The sequence below is a fragment of the Linderina pennispora genome (assembly GCF_002104995.1).
Source record: "Linderina pennispora strain ATCC 12442 chromosome Unknown DL89scaffold_11, whole genome shotgun sequence".
NCBI lineage: Eukaryota > Fungi > Kickxellomycota > Kickxellomycetes > Kickxellales > Kickxellaceae > Linderina > Linderina pennispora.
Window position 1 is genome coordinate 740,354 of NW_024468259.1, and position 13,914 is coordinate 754,267.

At 55.5% G+C, this 13,914-nt stretch overlaps 6 protein-coding genes across 6 annotated transcripts; 4 read left to right on the top strand and 2 right to left on the bottom strand.

Annotated features, from left to right (window-relative positions):
• Window positions 1-381: 381 nt before the first annotated feature.
• On the top strand, window positions 382-2,394 carry DL89DRAFT_269195 (Cupredoxin). The gene is made up of 6 exons (XM_040888195.1): window positions 382-638; window positions 682-1,215; window positions 1,237-1,254; window positions 1,276-1,584; window positions 1,637-1,971; window positions 1,998-2,394. The coding sequence occupies exons 1-6, from the start codon at window positions 522-524 to the stop codon at window positions 2,311-2,313; spliced, it is 1,629 nt and encodes a 542-aa protein (XP_040741897.1). The 5' UTR covers window positions 382-521; the 3' UTR covers window positions 2,314-2,394.
• Window positions 2,395-3,282: 888 nt separating this feature from the next.
• DL89DRAFT_275540 (acetyl-CoA synthetase-like protein) lies at window positions 3,283-5,240 on the top strand (the record flags this gene model as incomplete). The annotated part of the gene is made up of 4 exons (XM_040889323.1): window positions 3,283-4,548; window positions 4,604-4,817; window positions 4,880-4,994; window positions 5,093-5,240. The coding sequence occupies 4 exons, from the start codon at window positions 3,283-3,285 to the stop codon at window positions 5,238-5,240; spliced, it is 1,743 nt and encodes a 580-aa protein (XP_040741898.1).
• Window positions 5,241-5,445: 205 nt separating this feature from the next.
• Window positions 5,446-7,077, top strand: DL89DRAFT_294565 (uncharacterized protein; the record flags this gene model as incomplete). The annotated part of the gene is made up of 4 exons (XM_040890533.1): window positions 5,446-5,925; window positions 5,960-6,004; window positions 6,039-6,595; window positions 6,651-7,077. The coding sequence occupies 4 exons, from the start codon at window positions 5,446-5,448 to the stop codon at window positions 7,075-7,077; spliced, it is 1,509 nt and encodes a 502-aa protein (XP_040741899.1).
• A 207-nt stretch (window positions 7,078-7,284) lies between these two features.
• DL89DRAFT_324182 (trypsin-like serine protease) lies at window positions 7,285-8,342 on the bottom strand (the record flags this gene model as incomplete). The annotated part of the gene is made up of 3 exons (XM_040891436.1): window positions 7,285-7,326; window positions 7,379-7,948; window positions 7,983-8,342. 3 exons carry the CDS (start codon window positions 8,340-8,342, stop codon window positions 7,285-7,287), a joined length of 972 nt encoding a protein of 323 aa, XP_040741900.1.
• An 87-nt stretch (window positions 8,343-8,429) lies between these two features.
• DL89DRAFT_41501 (uncharacterized protein) lies at window positions 8,430-9,430 on the bottom strand. Its single transcript, XM_040891637.1, has one exon. It carries the CDS (start codon window positions 9,338-9,340, stop codon window positions 8,753-8,755), a length of 588 nt encoding a protein of 195 aa, XP_040741901.1. The 5' UTR covers window positions 9,341-9,430; the 3' UTR covers window positions 8,430-8,752.
• DL89DRAFT_269197 (uncharacterized protein) lies at window positions 9,360-10,490 on the top strand. The gene has a single exon (XM_040888196.1). The coding sequence runs from the start codon at window positions 9,522-9,524 to the stop codon at window positions 10,398-10,400; it is 879 nt and encodes a 292-aa protein (XP_040741902.1). The 5' UTR covers window positions 9,360-9,521; the 3' UTR covers window positions 10,401-10,490.
• The last annotated feature ends 3,424 nt before the right edge of the window (window positions 10,491-13,914 follow it).

The window sequence follows — 13,914 nt, forward strand, 5'->3', positions numbered from 1 at the left end:
AGCCGAGGAGCATTCTACCATTGCCTCCCCCAAATGAAAAACCTTACTGGTTGTTCTGGAAAAAAAAAAAGGCATGGCTGTAAGCCTTGCACTCTGTCAGCTGCGATCGACGCAGTTGATGAGATACGTGCCCTCTCGGACTTGCCGCCAAAAACTATCAACCGCTTGTCTGTGCCCCCTTACCCATTCTGCTTCTGCTTCTGCTCCTGCTCGGGCAAACACGCACGCACTTGTCCGACAGGCGCTTTGAGCAGAACGGGGGGGGACAGTCTGTCCCCAGCTGCTTGCAGTTTGGCAACTTGCCGTTGCCTGGCGAAGGGGCAGGGGAGTTATAAAAATTGCGGCCTGCGAACGGGGGTCTTGTCTGATTCCTTCCCTTGGTTTATCTATTCGGCACTTGACGCCCTCGCCTAATTCTTTTCCTCCACTTTATTTTTTATTTCTTGGTTGTGGAAAAAACATTATATCATCTTACTGCTCCACATCGCTTTTCTTCAGACAAGTAATATACACACCTAATCATGCTCAAGTCTCTGATCGGTCTGGCCCTCGCGGCGACCGCAGCAGCCAAGGAGGTCACATACTACTGGGATGTCACCTATACGAAGGCGAACCCGGACGGGCTCTTTGAGCGCCAGGTGGATCGGTGTCAACGGTGTGTGGCCGCCGCCGCCGATCGAGGTCTCGCTCAACGACACGCTGGTGGTCGAGATGCGCAACTCGCTCAACGAGCTTACGACCCTGCATGCGCACGGGCTGTACCAGAACGGCACCAACTACTATGACGGACCCGACATGGTGACGCAGTGCGGAGTTCCGCCGGGTAGCAACATGACGTACCGGATTCCGATCCAGCAGACGGGCACGTACTGGATCCACTCGCACTGGTCGGCACAGTACATCGACGGCTTGCGGGCGCCCTTGATCATCAAAAATCCCGACGAGCCGCACGAGTACGACGAGGACATCACCCTGACATTCGAGGACTGGTACCATGACCAGTCGGCCGACCTGCTGCACGAGTTTTTGAACTGGAAGAACCCGGGCGGCGCCGAGCCTGTTCCCAACAGCGCGCTGATCGGCAGCGTGGGCGGGGCGACCAAGAAGGTGCTGGACTTCAAGCCCGGCAAGACGTACAGGATCCGTCTTATCAACATGTCGGCGCAGGCCATGTTCCATTTTTCGATCGATGGGCATGAGATGCAGATCATCGAGGTGGACGGCATTGATACTGAGCCCATGACCGTGGGCAATGTGATGCTGTCGGCGGCGCAGCGGACATCGGTGCTGGTGACGGCGCTGAACTCGACCGACAACAACTACCAGTTCCACGCAGACATGGACATCACCATGTTTGACAGCACGCCGCCCGGGCTCGACTACAACTCGACCGGCATCATCCAGTACGCGGCCGATGCGCCGATCAAGGAGGGCTACGAGGCCGACTGGTCGTTCTTTGACGACGCCACCCTGGTGCCATACAAGAAGGTGCCTGCGTTTGGCTTTGACGTGAACTACAACTTTGACGTGTGGTTCCTGCAGTTCACCGACTCGTTCAACCACTGGCACATTCAACAACAACACGTACGTGCAGCCCAAGGTGCCCACGCTGTTCACCGCGCTGTCGATGGGCGAGCTGGCCAACAACAAGACCGTCTATGGCCCGCAGACCAACGCCGAGGTGATCCAGAACATGCAGGAGGTGCAGTTTGTCATCAACAACTACGACGCAGGCACGCACCCGTTCCACCTCCACGGCCACCACTTCCAGATCGTCGGCCGTGGCGAGGCGCCCTACGACCCGACCAACAACCCGCGGCCCAAGACCCCGCCAATTATGCGCGACACCGTGACCATCCCCAGCATGGAGTACGTGGTGCTGCGGTTCCGCGCCGACAACCCGGGCGTCCATCTGATGCACTGCCATCTGCTGTTCCACGCGCTGTCTGGGCTCAACATGATCTTTATCGAGTCGCCGGATCTGATGCAGGCAGCAGCCTCGAGGTGCCGCAGCAGATCTACGACCACTGCGAGGCACGCGGCATCAAGACGTCGGGCAATGCTGCTGGCCGCGAGGGCTTTGACCTCACCGGTGCCCCGTACGGTCCGTTCGTGTACCCGCAGGGCTGGACCAAGAAGGCCAAGGGCGCGCTGGCCGGCTGTGTGATCTCGGCGCTGCTGGGCATCTGCACTATTTTCTGGTACGGCTGGACCTCGCAGAAGGCTTACAAGCCCGTGATGACCGTCGACCCGGCCGAGAACATCAACCTGCGTGACGAGAACGAGCGGATCGGCGAGGTTGCTCGTCTGTGAAAGCCCCTGTCTAATTAATTGCCTTTAATCCATTATTTCGTTGTGCAACAGCAGCAACAACAAAGAAAACCTGTTACATAATGAACCGCAGTGATGGCTTTCACATGTGATATGCATCGGTGGGGTACTCGGGGGCCGACGGTTCGCGGTCGGAGCCAGCAGAGCGGAGTTTGTTGCGCTTTCAGATGCAGCCCTTTTAGTTTAGGGGTATCCTTGTGCATTCCCAGGATACCAGGAGGCTATTGTTTGGGGAGGGGGGAACATGAAATGTTACTATAGCGATCGATGGCATGGATACGGTAAACGGTCCTAGGGCAGCGCCATTGGTTTTTTGGGGGACGCAAGGGAGGGCCAGCAAACCCCTGGACAGTCTACGCCTTTTTGTTGAAAGCAACTTTCAAGCACATTCAGCGGGGCCGGGGGCGTGAGCTGAGGGGTTGCGAGCTTCATGTGACAGTGTCAGGCGATAACATCTTCTAGACGGCCAGGGCTTCTAGACGACGCAATTAACGACAAAAGGCGGTCTCGCTAGCCGGAGAGGCCCATCGCCATGCATTCCCACATGATTGGAGGCACTCTGGCTCGGAGGAGAACAATTGCAGAGGGATGGGTTTCCCCGGGGCCATGGATGGGGGAGAATGTGCTGAGCAAGAAAAATTACCTGAGCGCAAGCGCATTGCAGAGGGGAAAAATCGCGGCAGATGTAGGATCGGGTCTTGGATAAAAAGGAGGCCAGTTTCCAGACCCTCGTCTGACTGATAAAGACTCTAGCCAATTTTTTTCTCTTTCCTTCCTCAAAAAAAGAGAAACACTTTTTATAACGTCCCCATTTTTACCCGTCCTCCTACTACGTAACGAACCTATAGCCTATAATGAAGTCACCAGTTTTTCCAGTCGGTTGAAATCGAAGGCACCGGTGGCGTGCACGAAACGCCAGTGCACCGGTACCCGACGGCGGTCAAGCAGCTGATGGAGTGCGCGCCACCGGGAATCCGCACGGTCTACGACGCGCTCCAATACCGTATCAGCCAGGAGCCCGACAAGAAGTCGCTGGGCAAGCGCGAGATCCAGGAGATAGTGACCAAGGACAAGGTGGTGCGGCGCACAGTCAACGGGCAGGCGACCGAGAGCACGAAGAAGTGGAGCTACTTTCGGCTGACAGACTACTCATGGATGACGTACCAGGAAATCGGCCAGCGGACCCGTGCGCTGGGCGCGGGCTTCCGGCATCTGGGGCTGGTGAAGGACTCGCGGGTGATGATCTATGCGCCGACGTCGCGCGAGTGGATGCTGTGCGCGCTGGCGTGCTATTCGCAGGGCATGCAGGTGGTGACGGCGTACGACACGCTGGGCGAGGAGGGCGTTCTGCATGCGATGAACCAGGCCAAGGTGGACCTGGTGCTCATGCATGTGGACCAGATGCCGGTGCTGGCCAATGTCATGGAGCAGGTCAAGACTGTCAAGCACATTGCGTTTTTCCACGACGCCTACGGCATGTCGGCCAAGGCCGAGGCGGCGCTGGGAAAGGTGCGGGGTGGGTTCGATGTGCACGCATTGGATGCGCTGGTGGCCATGGGCGAGCAGTTCCCGAGCGACCTGCATGTGGCCGAGCCCGAGGACACAGCGCTGGTGATGTACACCAGCGGCACCACGGGGCCGCCCAAGGGCGTGCTGATCTCGCACGGCGCGCTTATGTCGACCAGCGGCGCCATAGCCGAGCTGGTGCCCGACTACATAGACTTTGAGACGGACAAGGTGCTGTCGTATCTGCCGCTGTCGCATGTGCTGGCGTTTTTCGTCGAGACGTTCTGCATCTACTCGGGGCTGGGCGTGGGCTACGGATCGCCGCGCACACTGACAGAAGATAACGTTACGGATTGTTTGGGGGACATCCGCACGCTGCGCCCGGCAGTGATGCTGGGGGTGCCCCAAGTGTGGAACACAATCCGTGCTGGCATTTTGCGACAGGTCAGCTCCAAGCCCGTGCTCGTGCAGAAGCTCTTCCACGGCGCCGTGGCCCTCAAGACGTGGCTGCGCTCGTACAACCTGCCGACGGGCCTCCTGGACGCCGTCATCTTTAAGAAGACGCGCGAGGCAACCGGCGGCAATCTGAAGATTGTGATTACCGGCGGCGCGCCGATCAACCAGCACGTCCAGAAGCTGATCAACGCCGCCGTGTGCCCGATGATCCAGGGCTACGGCATGACGGAGATGAGCGGGCTGGCCACAGTGCAGGTGCCCGGCGACGTGACGCTGGCCAATATCGGTCACGCCGGTGCCGTCGTCCGAGTGCAAGCTGGTGGATGTGCCCGAGGCCAACTACTATGCGGCCAACAACGAGGGCGAGATCTGGCTGCGCGGGCCGTCCGTGTTCAAGGGCTACCTGGACGACGAGGAGGAGACCAGGAAGACGCTGACCGCCGACGGCTGGGTGATGACCGGCGACATCGGCCGCTGGCTGCCCAACGGCCGCCTGGCCATCATCGACCGCAAGAAGAACCTCGGTCAAGCTGGCCAACGGCGAGTACATTGCGCTGGAGGCGCTGGAGAGCGTCTACCGCAACAGCAAGTACGTCAGCAATCCTGTGCCTGTGCGCCGACTCACGCATGACGCAGCCCGTGGCGCTGGTCAACATCGACGCGGGCCAGATCGGCCACTGGGCCGACGAGGCCGGGATCCCGTACGCTGACGCTGCTGACGCAGCCCGCAACCCGCAGTTCCGGAAGCCTGGTGCTGGCCGATCTGCTGCACCACGCCAAGGTCAACGGATTGCTCAAGACCGAGTCAGCTGATGGACATCCGCATCGACCCCGAGCTGTGGACGCCCGAGAACGGCCTGCTGACCGCCGCGTCCAAGCTCAAGCGCGTCGACATCCAGAAGCACAACCAGAGCAACCTGGACGACATGCTCAAGATGCAGGACTGATTTTTTTTTTGTTTTTTGTTTCGTTCTACTTTTGGTCCCCTGGTCCACCCACGCGCTTTATTTTCGAAAAATATATTTCTTTTTTTAAGAATAGAACTGATTTGGGGGACCCTGCTTTGGCCCGGCCGACCTCTCCTTTGCTCTCTCCCCTCCCGCACCTCCTGTATACATATTTCCTATTCTTTTTATTTATTTCTGTACAAAAATGCCGTTCAGTGGCCCGGCCTCCGACCTGACTATAGACCTGGGCCCTGGCTCTTATGACGACACGACCGCGCTGACGCGCCACCACGGCCGGGTTCTGCTGACGCTGACAAAGCCAATGGCCGTGCATTCGGTGCAGCTCTTGCTCCTTGGCGAGGAGACAGTCAATTTGCGCGCCTGGATCCCGCTTAGCACCAACACGGCGTCGACGCCCATAGTGGACATACAAAGGGACCTGTACAGCGGCGGGACACTAGAGCCCGGCATGCACGTCTTCCCGTTCACACTGGTTCTGCCAGGCACGTTGCCGACGACGTTGGAGCGCGAGCTGTGCACAATAAAGTACCGTGTGCGTGCGGAAGTAGCCAAGGCGGCGTTTTTCTCATCGCCCAGCATTGCCCTGGCCAAGGAGGAGGAGGTCCTGGTGGTGCATAGGCGCAGGGCCAAGCGCCTGGCGAAGACAAAGTCGCTGGACCAGTCGGTGGGCTGTCCCCGACGGCACCTGCCATGTAAAGTTCGCGGGGTCCATCAGCAAGGACGTGGTCAGGCCGGGCAGCAAGGTCAAGATCTCGGTCGCCGCCCGCACATCGACAGTCGCAGTTTGGCCTGCGGCTGCTGGCGGTCAACTTTGCCGAGGCCGTGCAGTGCCACGTTCAGGTGCGCGGCGAGGAGCGGCTGACTACACAGATCACAAACCTGGTTGGCTCCCGGCTGGATGCGCTCGAGGGCGACCCGGTGATTGCAGCGGGGGCCGAGAACGACGACATGCGGACGGTCAGGAAAACCCGGTCGCGGCTCACGGATCTGCTGAAAGCCAGCACGCCGCCGCCCACGCCGCCGCAGATGCCCGGCAGCGTGGCCAATGGCAGCACCACCGGCCTGGCTCTTGGCGGGCGCGGGTCGGCGGGCACGCCCCGGGTGGTGCGGCAAATAAGGGCTACCCACACGCTCGAGGTCCCGCAGGGCCTGAGCCAGTTCGACGCCGAGTACATTTCGCGCGAGTACCGGCTGATGCTGGTCGCCGAGGTAGCGCCGATGGAGGACACGCCCGAGAACGCCGACTCGGTGCACATCAACGAGGCCCGGCTGGACATTTCGCCACGCAGCACCTTTGACAGCACGCGCAAGTCGTCCTCATCCATGGACCACCGGTCCCGCCAGAAATGGGCCGTCTCTGAGCAGTCCTCGGCCATGACAGGCTGGAAGATCGACGATTGTCGACACATTCAGCGTAGTCGATGCGTCGAAAAGCACCGCCGACATCATTGTCGGCCAGTACAGAATGCTGGGCTCCGACGACCCGGCCAATGCCACGCTGGGCAGCACATTGCACCAGCAGATGTCGCTGCCGCCGCCTCAGCACGTGCATCACCGGCGCACGAGCTCGGGGCTGGTGGGCTTTCTGAAGCGGGGATTCCGCAGCTCGTCGCCGCGGCCCGAGAGCGAGCCGTCGGGCAGCTCAAGGTCGGTCACGCCGGTCAATGGCGATGCTTCGTATTCCGAGCATATACAGCAGCTCCCCGGCATTCGGGCCGCGGTGGCCGCCACCCGGTCAATGCGGTCCAGCAGTGCGCCACACCACCCTCCACCCAGCGCCATATTCGGCCAGCCGAATGGCAGTAGCAAGGAGTGATATGTGCCAATACATTTGTGAAAGCGCAGCGATGGTAGTGTACCAATCAGGACATGCAGAGTCTGCAGTAAAAGGGATCTGGGAAATATGTCTTTGCATAGATTGCAGGTTGATGCAATTCAGGCAATCATGTGGATGCGTGGTCTATTTGAGAAACAACGGGCCGAAGGAAAAGAGGAAAAAAAAACAGAAATGCACGCTCCTGCTCTACAGGATCAGCACCGACACAAGCATTGCCAGCATGCATCCCTGCATCGACACAAGGCGCGACACTGCCCCGTTGCTTGGGCCGCTCGACGACGGACAGGTCCTTTGTGCTGTTGCCGTTGGTGTAGGTCGACGCGCTGGCGCCAGTCACCGAGGTGATAAACGACATGAAGTAGTTCACATGCGTGTAGAACGCCAGGCCGTCCGACAGCGCGCAGTCCGACGAGCCCGAGTTGGCCAGGTCCGTGCCCACGCTGGTCAGCGCAACAAAGTACAGCTGCCCGCCCTTCTCAATCACCGACGGCGAGCCCGAGTCGCCCTGGCACGAGTCCTTGCCGGGCGTCAGTGCGTTCACCGTGCACACCTCGGGCCCGCTGGCCGACTTGTACGTCGGGTTGGCCTGCGCGCACGTCCGCGGCTGGCCCACCTTCACGTCCACCGCCATCAGGGTCTTCGCCAGCGACGTCGCGTTGTTCGACGTCTTCCCCCAGCCCATCGTCGTCATCGTCATGTCGACCGGGATATCGCCCGGTGTACACCGGAATCGTCCGTCACCGTCGAGCTCAGCGTCCACCGGCTTTATCTGGATAATCGCAATGTCGTTTGTCACCAGCTTCGGGTTGTACTTTGGATGCACTGTAATGCTGACCGGTCGGTCCTGCTTCTGCAGCGTCCGTCGCATCTGCTCCGTATGCCACGTACACCTGCTCCGGCTCGGCTATCGTGTTGGTGTCCTCGTCCACCATGCAGTGCGCTGCCGTCACTACTGTGTCTGCTGCGATCAGCGTGCCGCCGCACAGGAACGTCTCGGTGCCTCGGATAATCGTCAGCCGCACTGCAAACGTGTATTTGCCCGCCGGCGCCTTGGTGCCGCCGATAATGCGCTCGTGCATGACCGGGAGGGATGCATCCCGCCGCACCACGCGAACAGTCCGGCGGTTCGGCGTCTGCCGTGTGATGATGCCCTGGTTGTTGGGGCTAGTGCCTGCCAGAGTACTAACGCCGGCCAATGCCGACGACGCACACAGCAGGGTCCCCAGGAACGAAAAAATCTTCATAATTACTGATACAGGAAAGAAGGGAAAAGAAAAGAAAAAACAAACAAAATCAACCGGGTTGTGCGGGACAGAGGAAACAAAGGTGGGCGTATATACGTAGTCTATAAAGGAAAGAAGGGGAGAGGGGAGGGAAAGGAGAAAACAGCAGGCGCAGACTTTTACAAGCTTGCTTTGTGCGAAAATACAAAAGGGCGCTGGTTTGCAATATGTCTGTGTGTTTTCGCCAGGAAGAGAGAGGCAATGACAATATCAAGAAAAGCAAAACAAATAGGTGCAGGAGGCAGACTGGCAGGACGGGCTAAGAGGTGATCCTTTCTAAGCGAAAAGCACTTGCAATCAGCGCCCAACGGTATTTATAGCGGCAGCAGCAGCGGCAGCAGCAATGGCAACTGATGCCCATTAGCGGACACTCAGGAACAAGCCCGGAACGGCTGGGCCAAATAAAATTGTGTCATACCCGCTTGCATTTCCACCTGTACAACCCGAAGACGTCTTGCTGCGATTCGCCAGAGGGGGGCTCTAGTTCCGCATGCCGGACTGCGCGTTACAAGAGACAACCCTTCCAATTTCCTCGCCAGAGCTGCGCTAGCACGGCTGCACCAGACAAAAAAACAGCTGTTTCTTGGCGCCAAGAGCGTGTCAGGAGGTGGGGGTGTCCTTCTCCAGCCGATTGGGCTCAGATCGCTGTCCCCCGAGGATCTCTGGATCATGCTGTGACTACTCATTTCGCGATTTTGGCCGCCTTGCTGCCAGCCACTTCCGGTCCCTCGGCCCGTCTGGCCAGCCCAGGCTGTTTCGCCGAGCGTCGACGGCACACGCATGTTTCTGTTAAGCTCGGGCGGTAGAGGAGATGGACCTTTCGCCTCCGCCCCGGTGTCTATCGGCCAGCCGATTTGCATGAACGGGGTCAGCGCAATAAACTTGCTTCGCGGAATCAGCCGATTTTTGTAGTCGCAGATAAAAAAGACCACTGATCTCGAGACTCTCCCCGCATCCATGCCGTCTGCGTCTTTTTTCCTCCCTCCGCTCTCCCTTGCCTTGAAGTTCAAGTATTAAATTACACTTCTGAATTTGCGTCCACTTTTTGTTTTCCTCCCCTTCACTCTGCATTTTCCGTGCATGTACGATCATTAAAGCAGAATATCCAGCCTGTTCTTTTTTCTCGTTTCGCGTGATATAATGGCAGACAACAGACTTGTGGCGGTGGTGACCGGCGCCAATAAGGGCATTGGCAAAGCAACAGTCCGCCTCCTGCTTCTACAGACCGAACGGCCAATGGTCATCTATCTGACGGCCCGGAACGTAGAGCGCGGCCAAGCCGCTTTCGATGACATAAAGCGCGAGCAGTCGCGGATACAAGCCGCATTCAGAAAACGAGCTGCGCTTCCACCAGCTCGATGTCTCAGACCTCGACAGCATACACACGTTTATCGATTACCTGTCATTAATACACGGCGCCCAGAGCGTCGACATCCTGATCAACAACGCCGGCGGAGTCGTGCGCGCCCACAACGGCAAGGGCGTGTCGCGCGTCTGCAACATGGAGACCGCCCACAAGATTGTCCACATGAATTACTTTACTGCTGTCAACACCACATCGCTACTTGCTGCCACATATGCGCCCTGGCGGCCGCATCATCTTCATGGTCTCGGCCCTTGGCCCACCTGGGCATTTTCTCGGGCGAGCTGCCAAAGGTCCTGGTGTCGGACGAACTCAACCTGAACGGTCTCCACATTATAGAAAACGGTTTCATCTCGTCGGTTGGCAAAGGCACGTATGCCGAATACGGATTCCCGCCCATGCCCTTTGCGGTCGCCAAGGCTGGCCTGATCGCTTACTCGCGCATGCTTGCCCGGATCTTTGCTCCCGATCCGCGCAATCTGTTCTTTGCTGCTGTCTGTCCCGGCTACTGCCAAACTGATATGACTGGGCCCTACGCGCCCCTGCAGCCCAGCCAAGGCGCGGAGACCCCGGCCTATCTGGCCACTGCAGACACTAAGCGCATTCAAAGGCACAATGGTTGCCTGTGGAAAAACAAGAAGCAGATAAAGTGGTAATTACATGCGTCCCGTCCATTCCTGTGCTAATTATTCTAGATCTCTTATCACTTTGGCTATTTGATTCATATACACATATCGTCGACTTTCCACTTGTGGACACCTGTCATTCAAAGTGAATGGCCGCATCTCCCGCTGTAGCAGGAGAATGGTTGGATCTCTGCCATCCGTCTAGCTTGCATTTCGGTTCTACAGGTGATAAGGAGGCTGGCAGGAAGGAGCTCAAACGTAAACAGTCCAAATTGCAAGGTATCCACAAACTGTGCCCTTTCCTGTGGATCCACAACCGTGACGTCTGGGCCGACAATCCGTCTCAAAATATCAGGGTACTCTGCAAATCGTGGCTCCCAGTGAAGGCTGAGGAGACCAATCTGATTTATGGCTCAGACTATCACTCGGGTTCATAGTCTGGAAAGTATATGTTTCTTCAATGTCTTCAAGAGGCAATGTGATGGTACAGATGTAGAGCACTGTTGCCATGCTACTTTCGCCTAGTTTAAGCAAGTGAGAAGAGGGATGAGGAGACATCTGTTTTTTAGATTAGTTTCGCAATCAGATTCTATATGGTATGTTCCACTGCTATGCCTAGTCTATATAAACGGCTGCGCACCTACAACGCTGGAGGTTCAATTGGACTTCCAGCTTATACTTGCTTGGTACATATATCTGGCTCTATTTATATACACCGCTTATTGTAAAACCTGCTTTCCACTTTTTTTTTTTGACCATACAGCAGAACCACCTTTAACAGCCATCAAACGACATCGGTTAGTTCAACCTGGTCAGTTTCTTTTCTTATCCTACTTCTCAGTGTATCGCCTTTATCTATGTCCTCTATGTAATCATCTCTGACGCCATATTCCAGGCCTCCTGCTACCTCGTCTAACCAGGAAAGCACGCTACCATGGATCAACCTCAGCGGCAAACTGGTGAAGAGAGCACTGCAAAACTACGATCGCATATGGAGAGGATCTATGTCAAGGAACCCAACGGTGTTGTCATATCAAACCCATCTGACGTGCGGCGTATCCGTTGGATCCCACTCATTCCCTAAAGGCGGCATCACTTTATGGCCATAGATATTTTTGACGAGCAAAACAGCCTTAGCGGACGTGATATCCCTTTTGTCAAAATGCGCAAAGGGCAGACTGGGCATTTCCTAAACTCTAGCCTATCTCGGCCGCAATGGAAGAAGCGATACTGGCGCATGAGATTGTTGCACTGAAGGAGAAGTGGAGATTCGCAGCTCGAGCATAGTAACAGTGACATGGTTGAGGTGAACTATTTCGGACGATTTTTGCTTTAGCCGCATTCAGGACTATTGGTGGCTTGGCGGTTGGCCAGAATTTCAGCTCTCTTAAATGCGAGTGGAAACTCGCTATGCCATCAATGCACGAGACGCAGACCACTATCTGGTAATCCGCGCAATATGGCCAGTGATGAAACACTTTCCTGTTCTCATTGCTTATCGGAAACCTGCAGGACGCAATACAATCGTATCAATGGACACGGTCTTTAAAATCGATTTCGCAAAGCAGGGAATGCATGGCTAATGGTGGTGAAAAAACCGGCGGAGCTTCTTCAGAGGTTCTTCGATACCGAAGACCCTAGAGTCCAAGATTCCATATAAATGGCTCCCAGATCCTGCGCAGAATCATTCATCTTTCACAGCTTGCTGGAGCTTGATCCCAATCTCGCTAGCACTAGCCGTGGGTTATGCACTTCCTGATGCTGCATCCGAGAATCCTATACAAGAGCAGTTGATGACGTGTGTTCAATCTTTTCGACCGACCACCTCATTACCTTTGCTGAAGCGCAAAAGTCGCTGTCTTTCATAGAAATATGCTCATAAGAGCCTCAACGCATACAGCCTATTGTCGTCATGCACAGCCCACATACTACAGGACCTTGTGTTATTGCACTGCAAGGCAATTTTCTCGCCATGCAAGAAACAATCTGGATTGAACTTGGAATGGCTCCTTCCACAACTTTTTTGGTCTTGAATGGCCCATGATGGCAGGACGTTCTTGCAGGGATTAAGCCCGCTGCAACTTCTTTGGCTTTAGTTATAGCATCTGCATCTGCGTAGATAGGGCCCTTGCTTGGATGTAGCTGCTTTCAATCACCTCTAATATTCTGAAAGATTACGATTTGTCGATTATATCGAGATATACTTATCTCGCCCTACGTGTTTTAGATGCGAATGCGTATCCAAAGATCATGGGCTATGAGAGGTACATGGTTGCCTCTCCTACAAATTTAGACAGTGATTGTCGAGTTTGCATTGCCAAGCAGTCAGCTTAGTATCATAGGTAACAAGTAGATCCAGGCCATACCTATATACAACTAGCGGAGCGTTGATATCTATATATTCAGCGTCCAGGTGACAATTAGCAATGGTGTTTATCAAAGGGGCCAAAGTCATCACGGCTTTGGAGTGTTGCAAAATAAAAAACTACATAGAAATACACTGTTTATTGCATACGTGGACCCAAGTTCTATGTCTTCACCTTGTTATAGGTCTAAAGCACACGGTGGGTGGTGTAGGGCAAAAGAAAAAAAGAAACGAGTAGCGAAAGATACCTTATATATGATTTTATGTGTAGCTTTCGTGTAGCGCGGATTCTGAATAAACTGTCAAGCGATAATATCTTAATCCAGAAATGTGCGAATGTTGTGAACGTATCAACAATAGAAAGTGACAGAGTCAAGGAATATATATTGATGAAGAAAGCTAAAGAGAAGTAGGAAGGGAGAGGTGATCGAAAAGGTTTCATACCATCGCTCAGGTGGCACAGCCAAAAAGAAGAAGAAAGAAAAAGAACAACAGGATAAAAAACTATGTAGTTCACAGGAATCGGATCTTGAGATTCTAACACAGCTCGCATCCCTTGCATCAACTGCTACACACGGTCGCGATAGACTGTGCAATGGCAAAACCTGGTCCTGGTCTCTGCGCAGCGACTGCTTCCGGTTTGGAGTCTTGCTCCCTTTGATCGTTCTGTCAGGTACAGCAGCCAGTTCGCCGCCCACCAGGCAACACCCGCCTGGTCGACAACCGTGCCACGATCGGTGCGGCCAGTACCCTGCTGTCGATTCTTCTGGCCGGACTCTCGCTCGGATGGCAGTTTTCTGCCAAAGCAACACATGAGAGGCTACTTTCTGGCGGCCTTGTACTAGCCATGCTGGCAATCGCAGTAGCATCAGTATTCTATTACATGGCTTTCATGCGCGCTGCCGATCGCATCTGGTACAGAGGGCTGTTTCCGCTGTTTTTGACCTGGGCTATTGGTATTCTACTCGCCCTGGACTTGCTTGAGGTCTACTTCTTGTTCTTTATACCTGAGAACAGTGACGCTCCGTTCTGGTTTGGTGCCTCGCAGCGTTCGCACTACTTGCTCTTGATTACAGTCACTAACACTGTCTTGTTTTTCTTCCATGGAGCCGCGCAGCACCGTGCAATTTTCCTCCGCCCACACCAACCCTGCACCGATGAGACCGAGGAATATGTGGA

Coding starts and splice junctions, on each gene's coding strand:
- DL89DRAFT_269195 (XM_040888195.1), top strand. CDS start 522: ATGCTCAAGTCTCTGATCGGTCTGGCCCTCGCGGCGACCGCAGCAGCC. Junction 1,585..1,636: donor GGCACATTCAACAACAACAC/GTACGTGCAGCC, acceptor TCGATGGGCGAG/CTGGCCAACAACAAGACCGT. Junction 1,972..1,997: donor CTCAACATGATCTTTATCGA/GTCGCCGGATCT, acceptor TGCAGGCAGCAG/CCTCGAGGTGCCGCAGCAGA.
- DL89DRAFT_269197 (XM_040888196.1), top strand. CDS start 9,522: ATGGCAGACAACAGACTTGTGGCGGTGGTGACCGGCGCCAATAAGGGC.
- DL89DRAFT_41501 (XM_040891637.1), bottom strand. CDS start 9,340: ATGGATGCGGGGAGAGTCTCGAGATCAGTGGTCTTTTTTATCTGCGAC.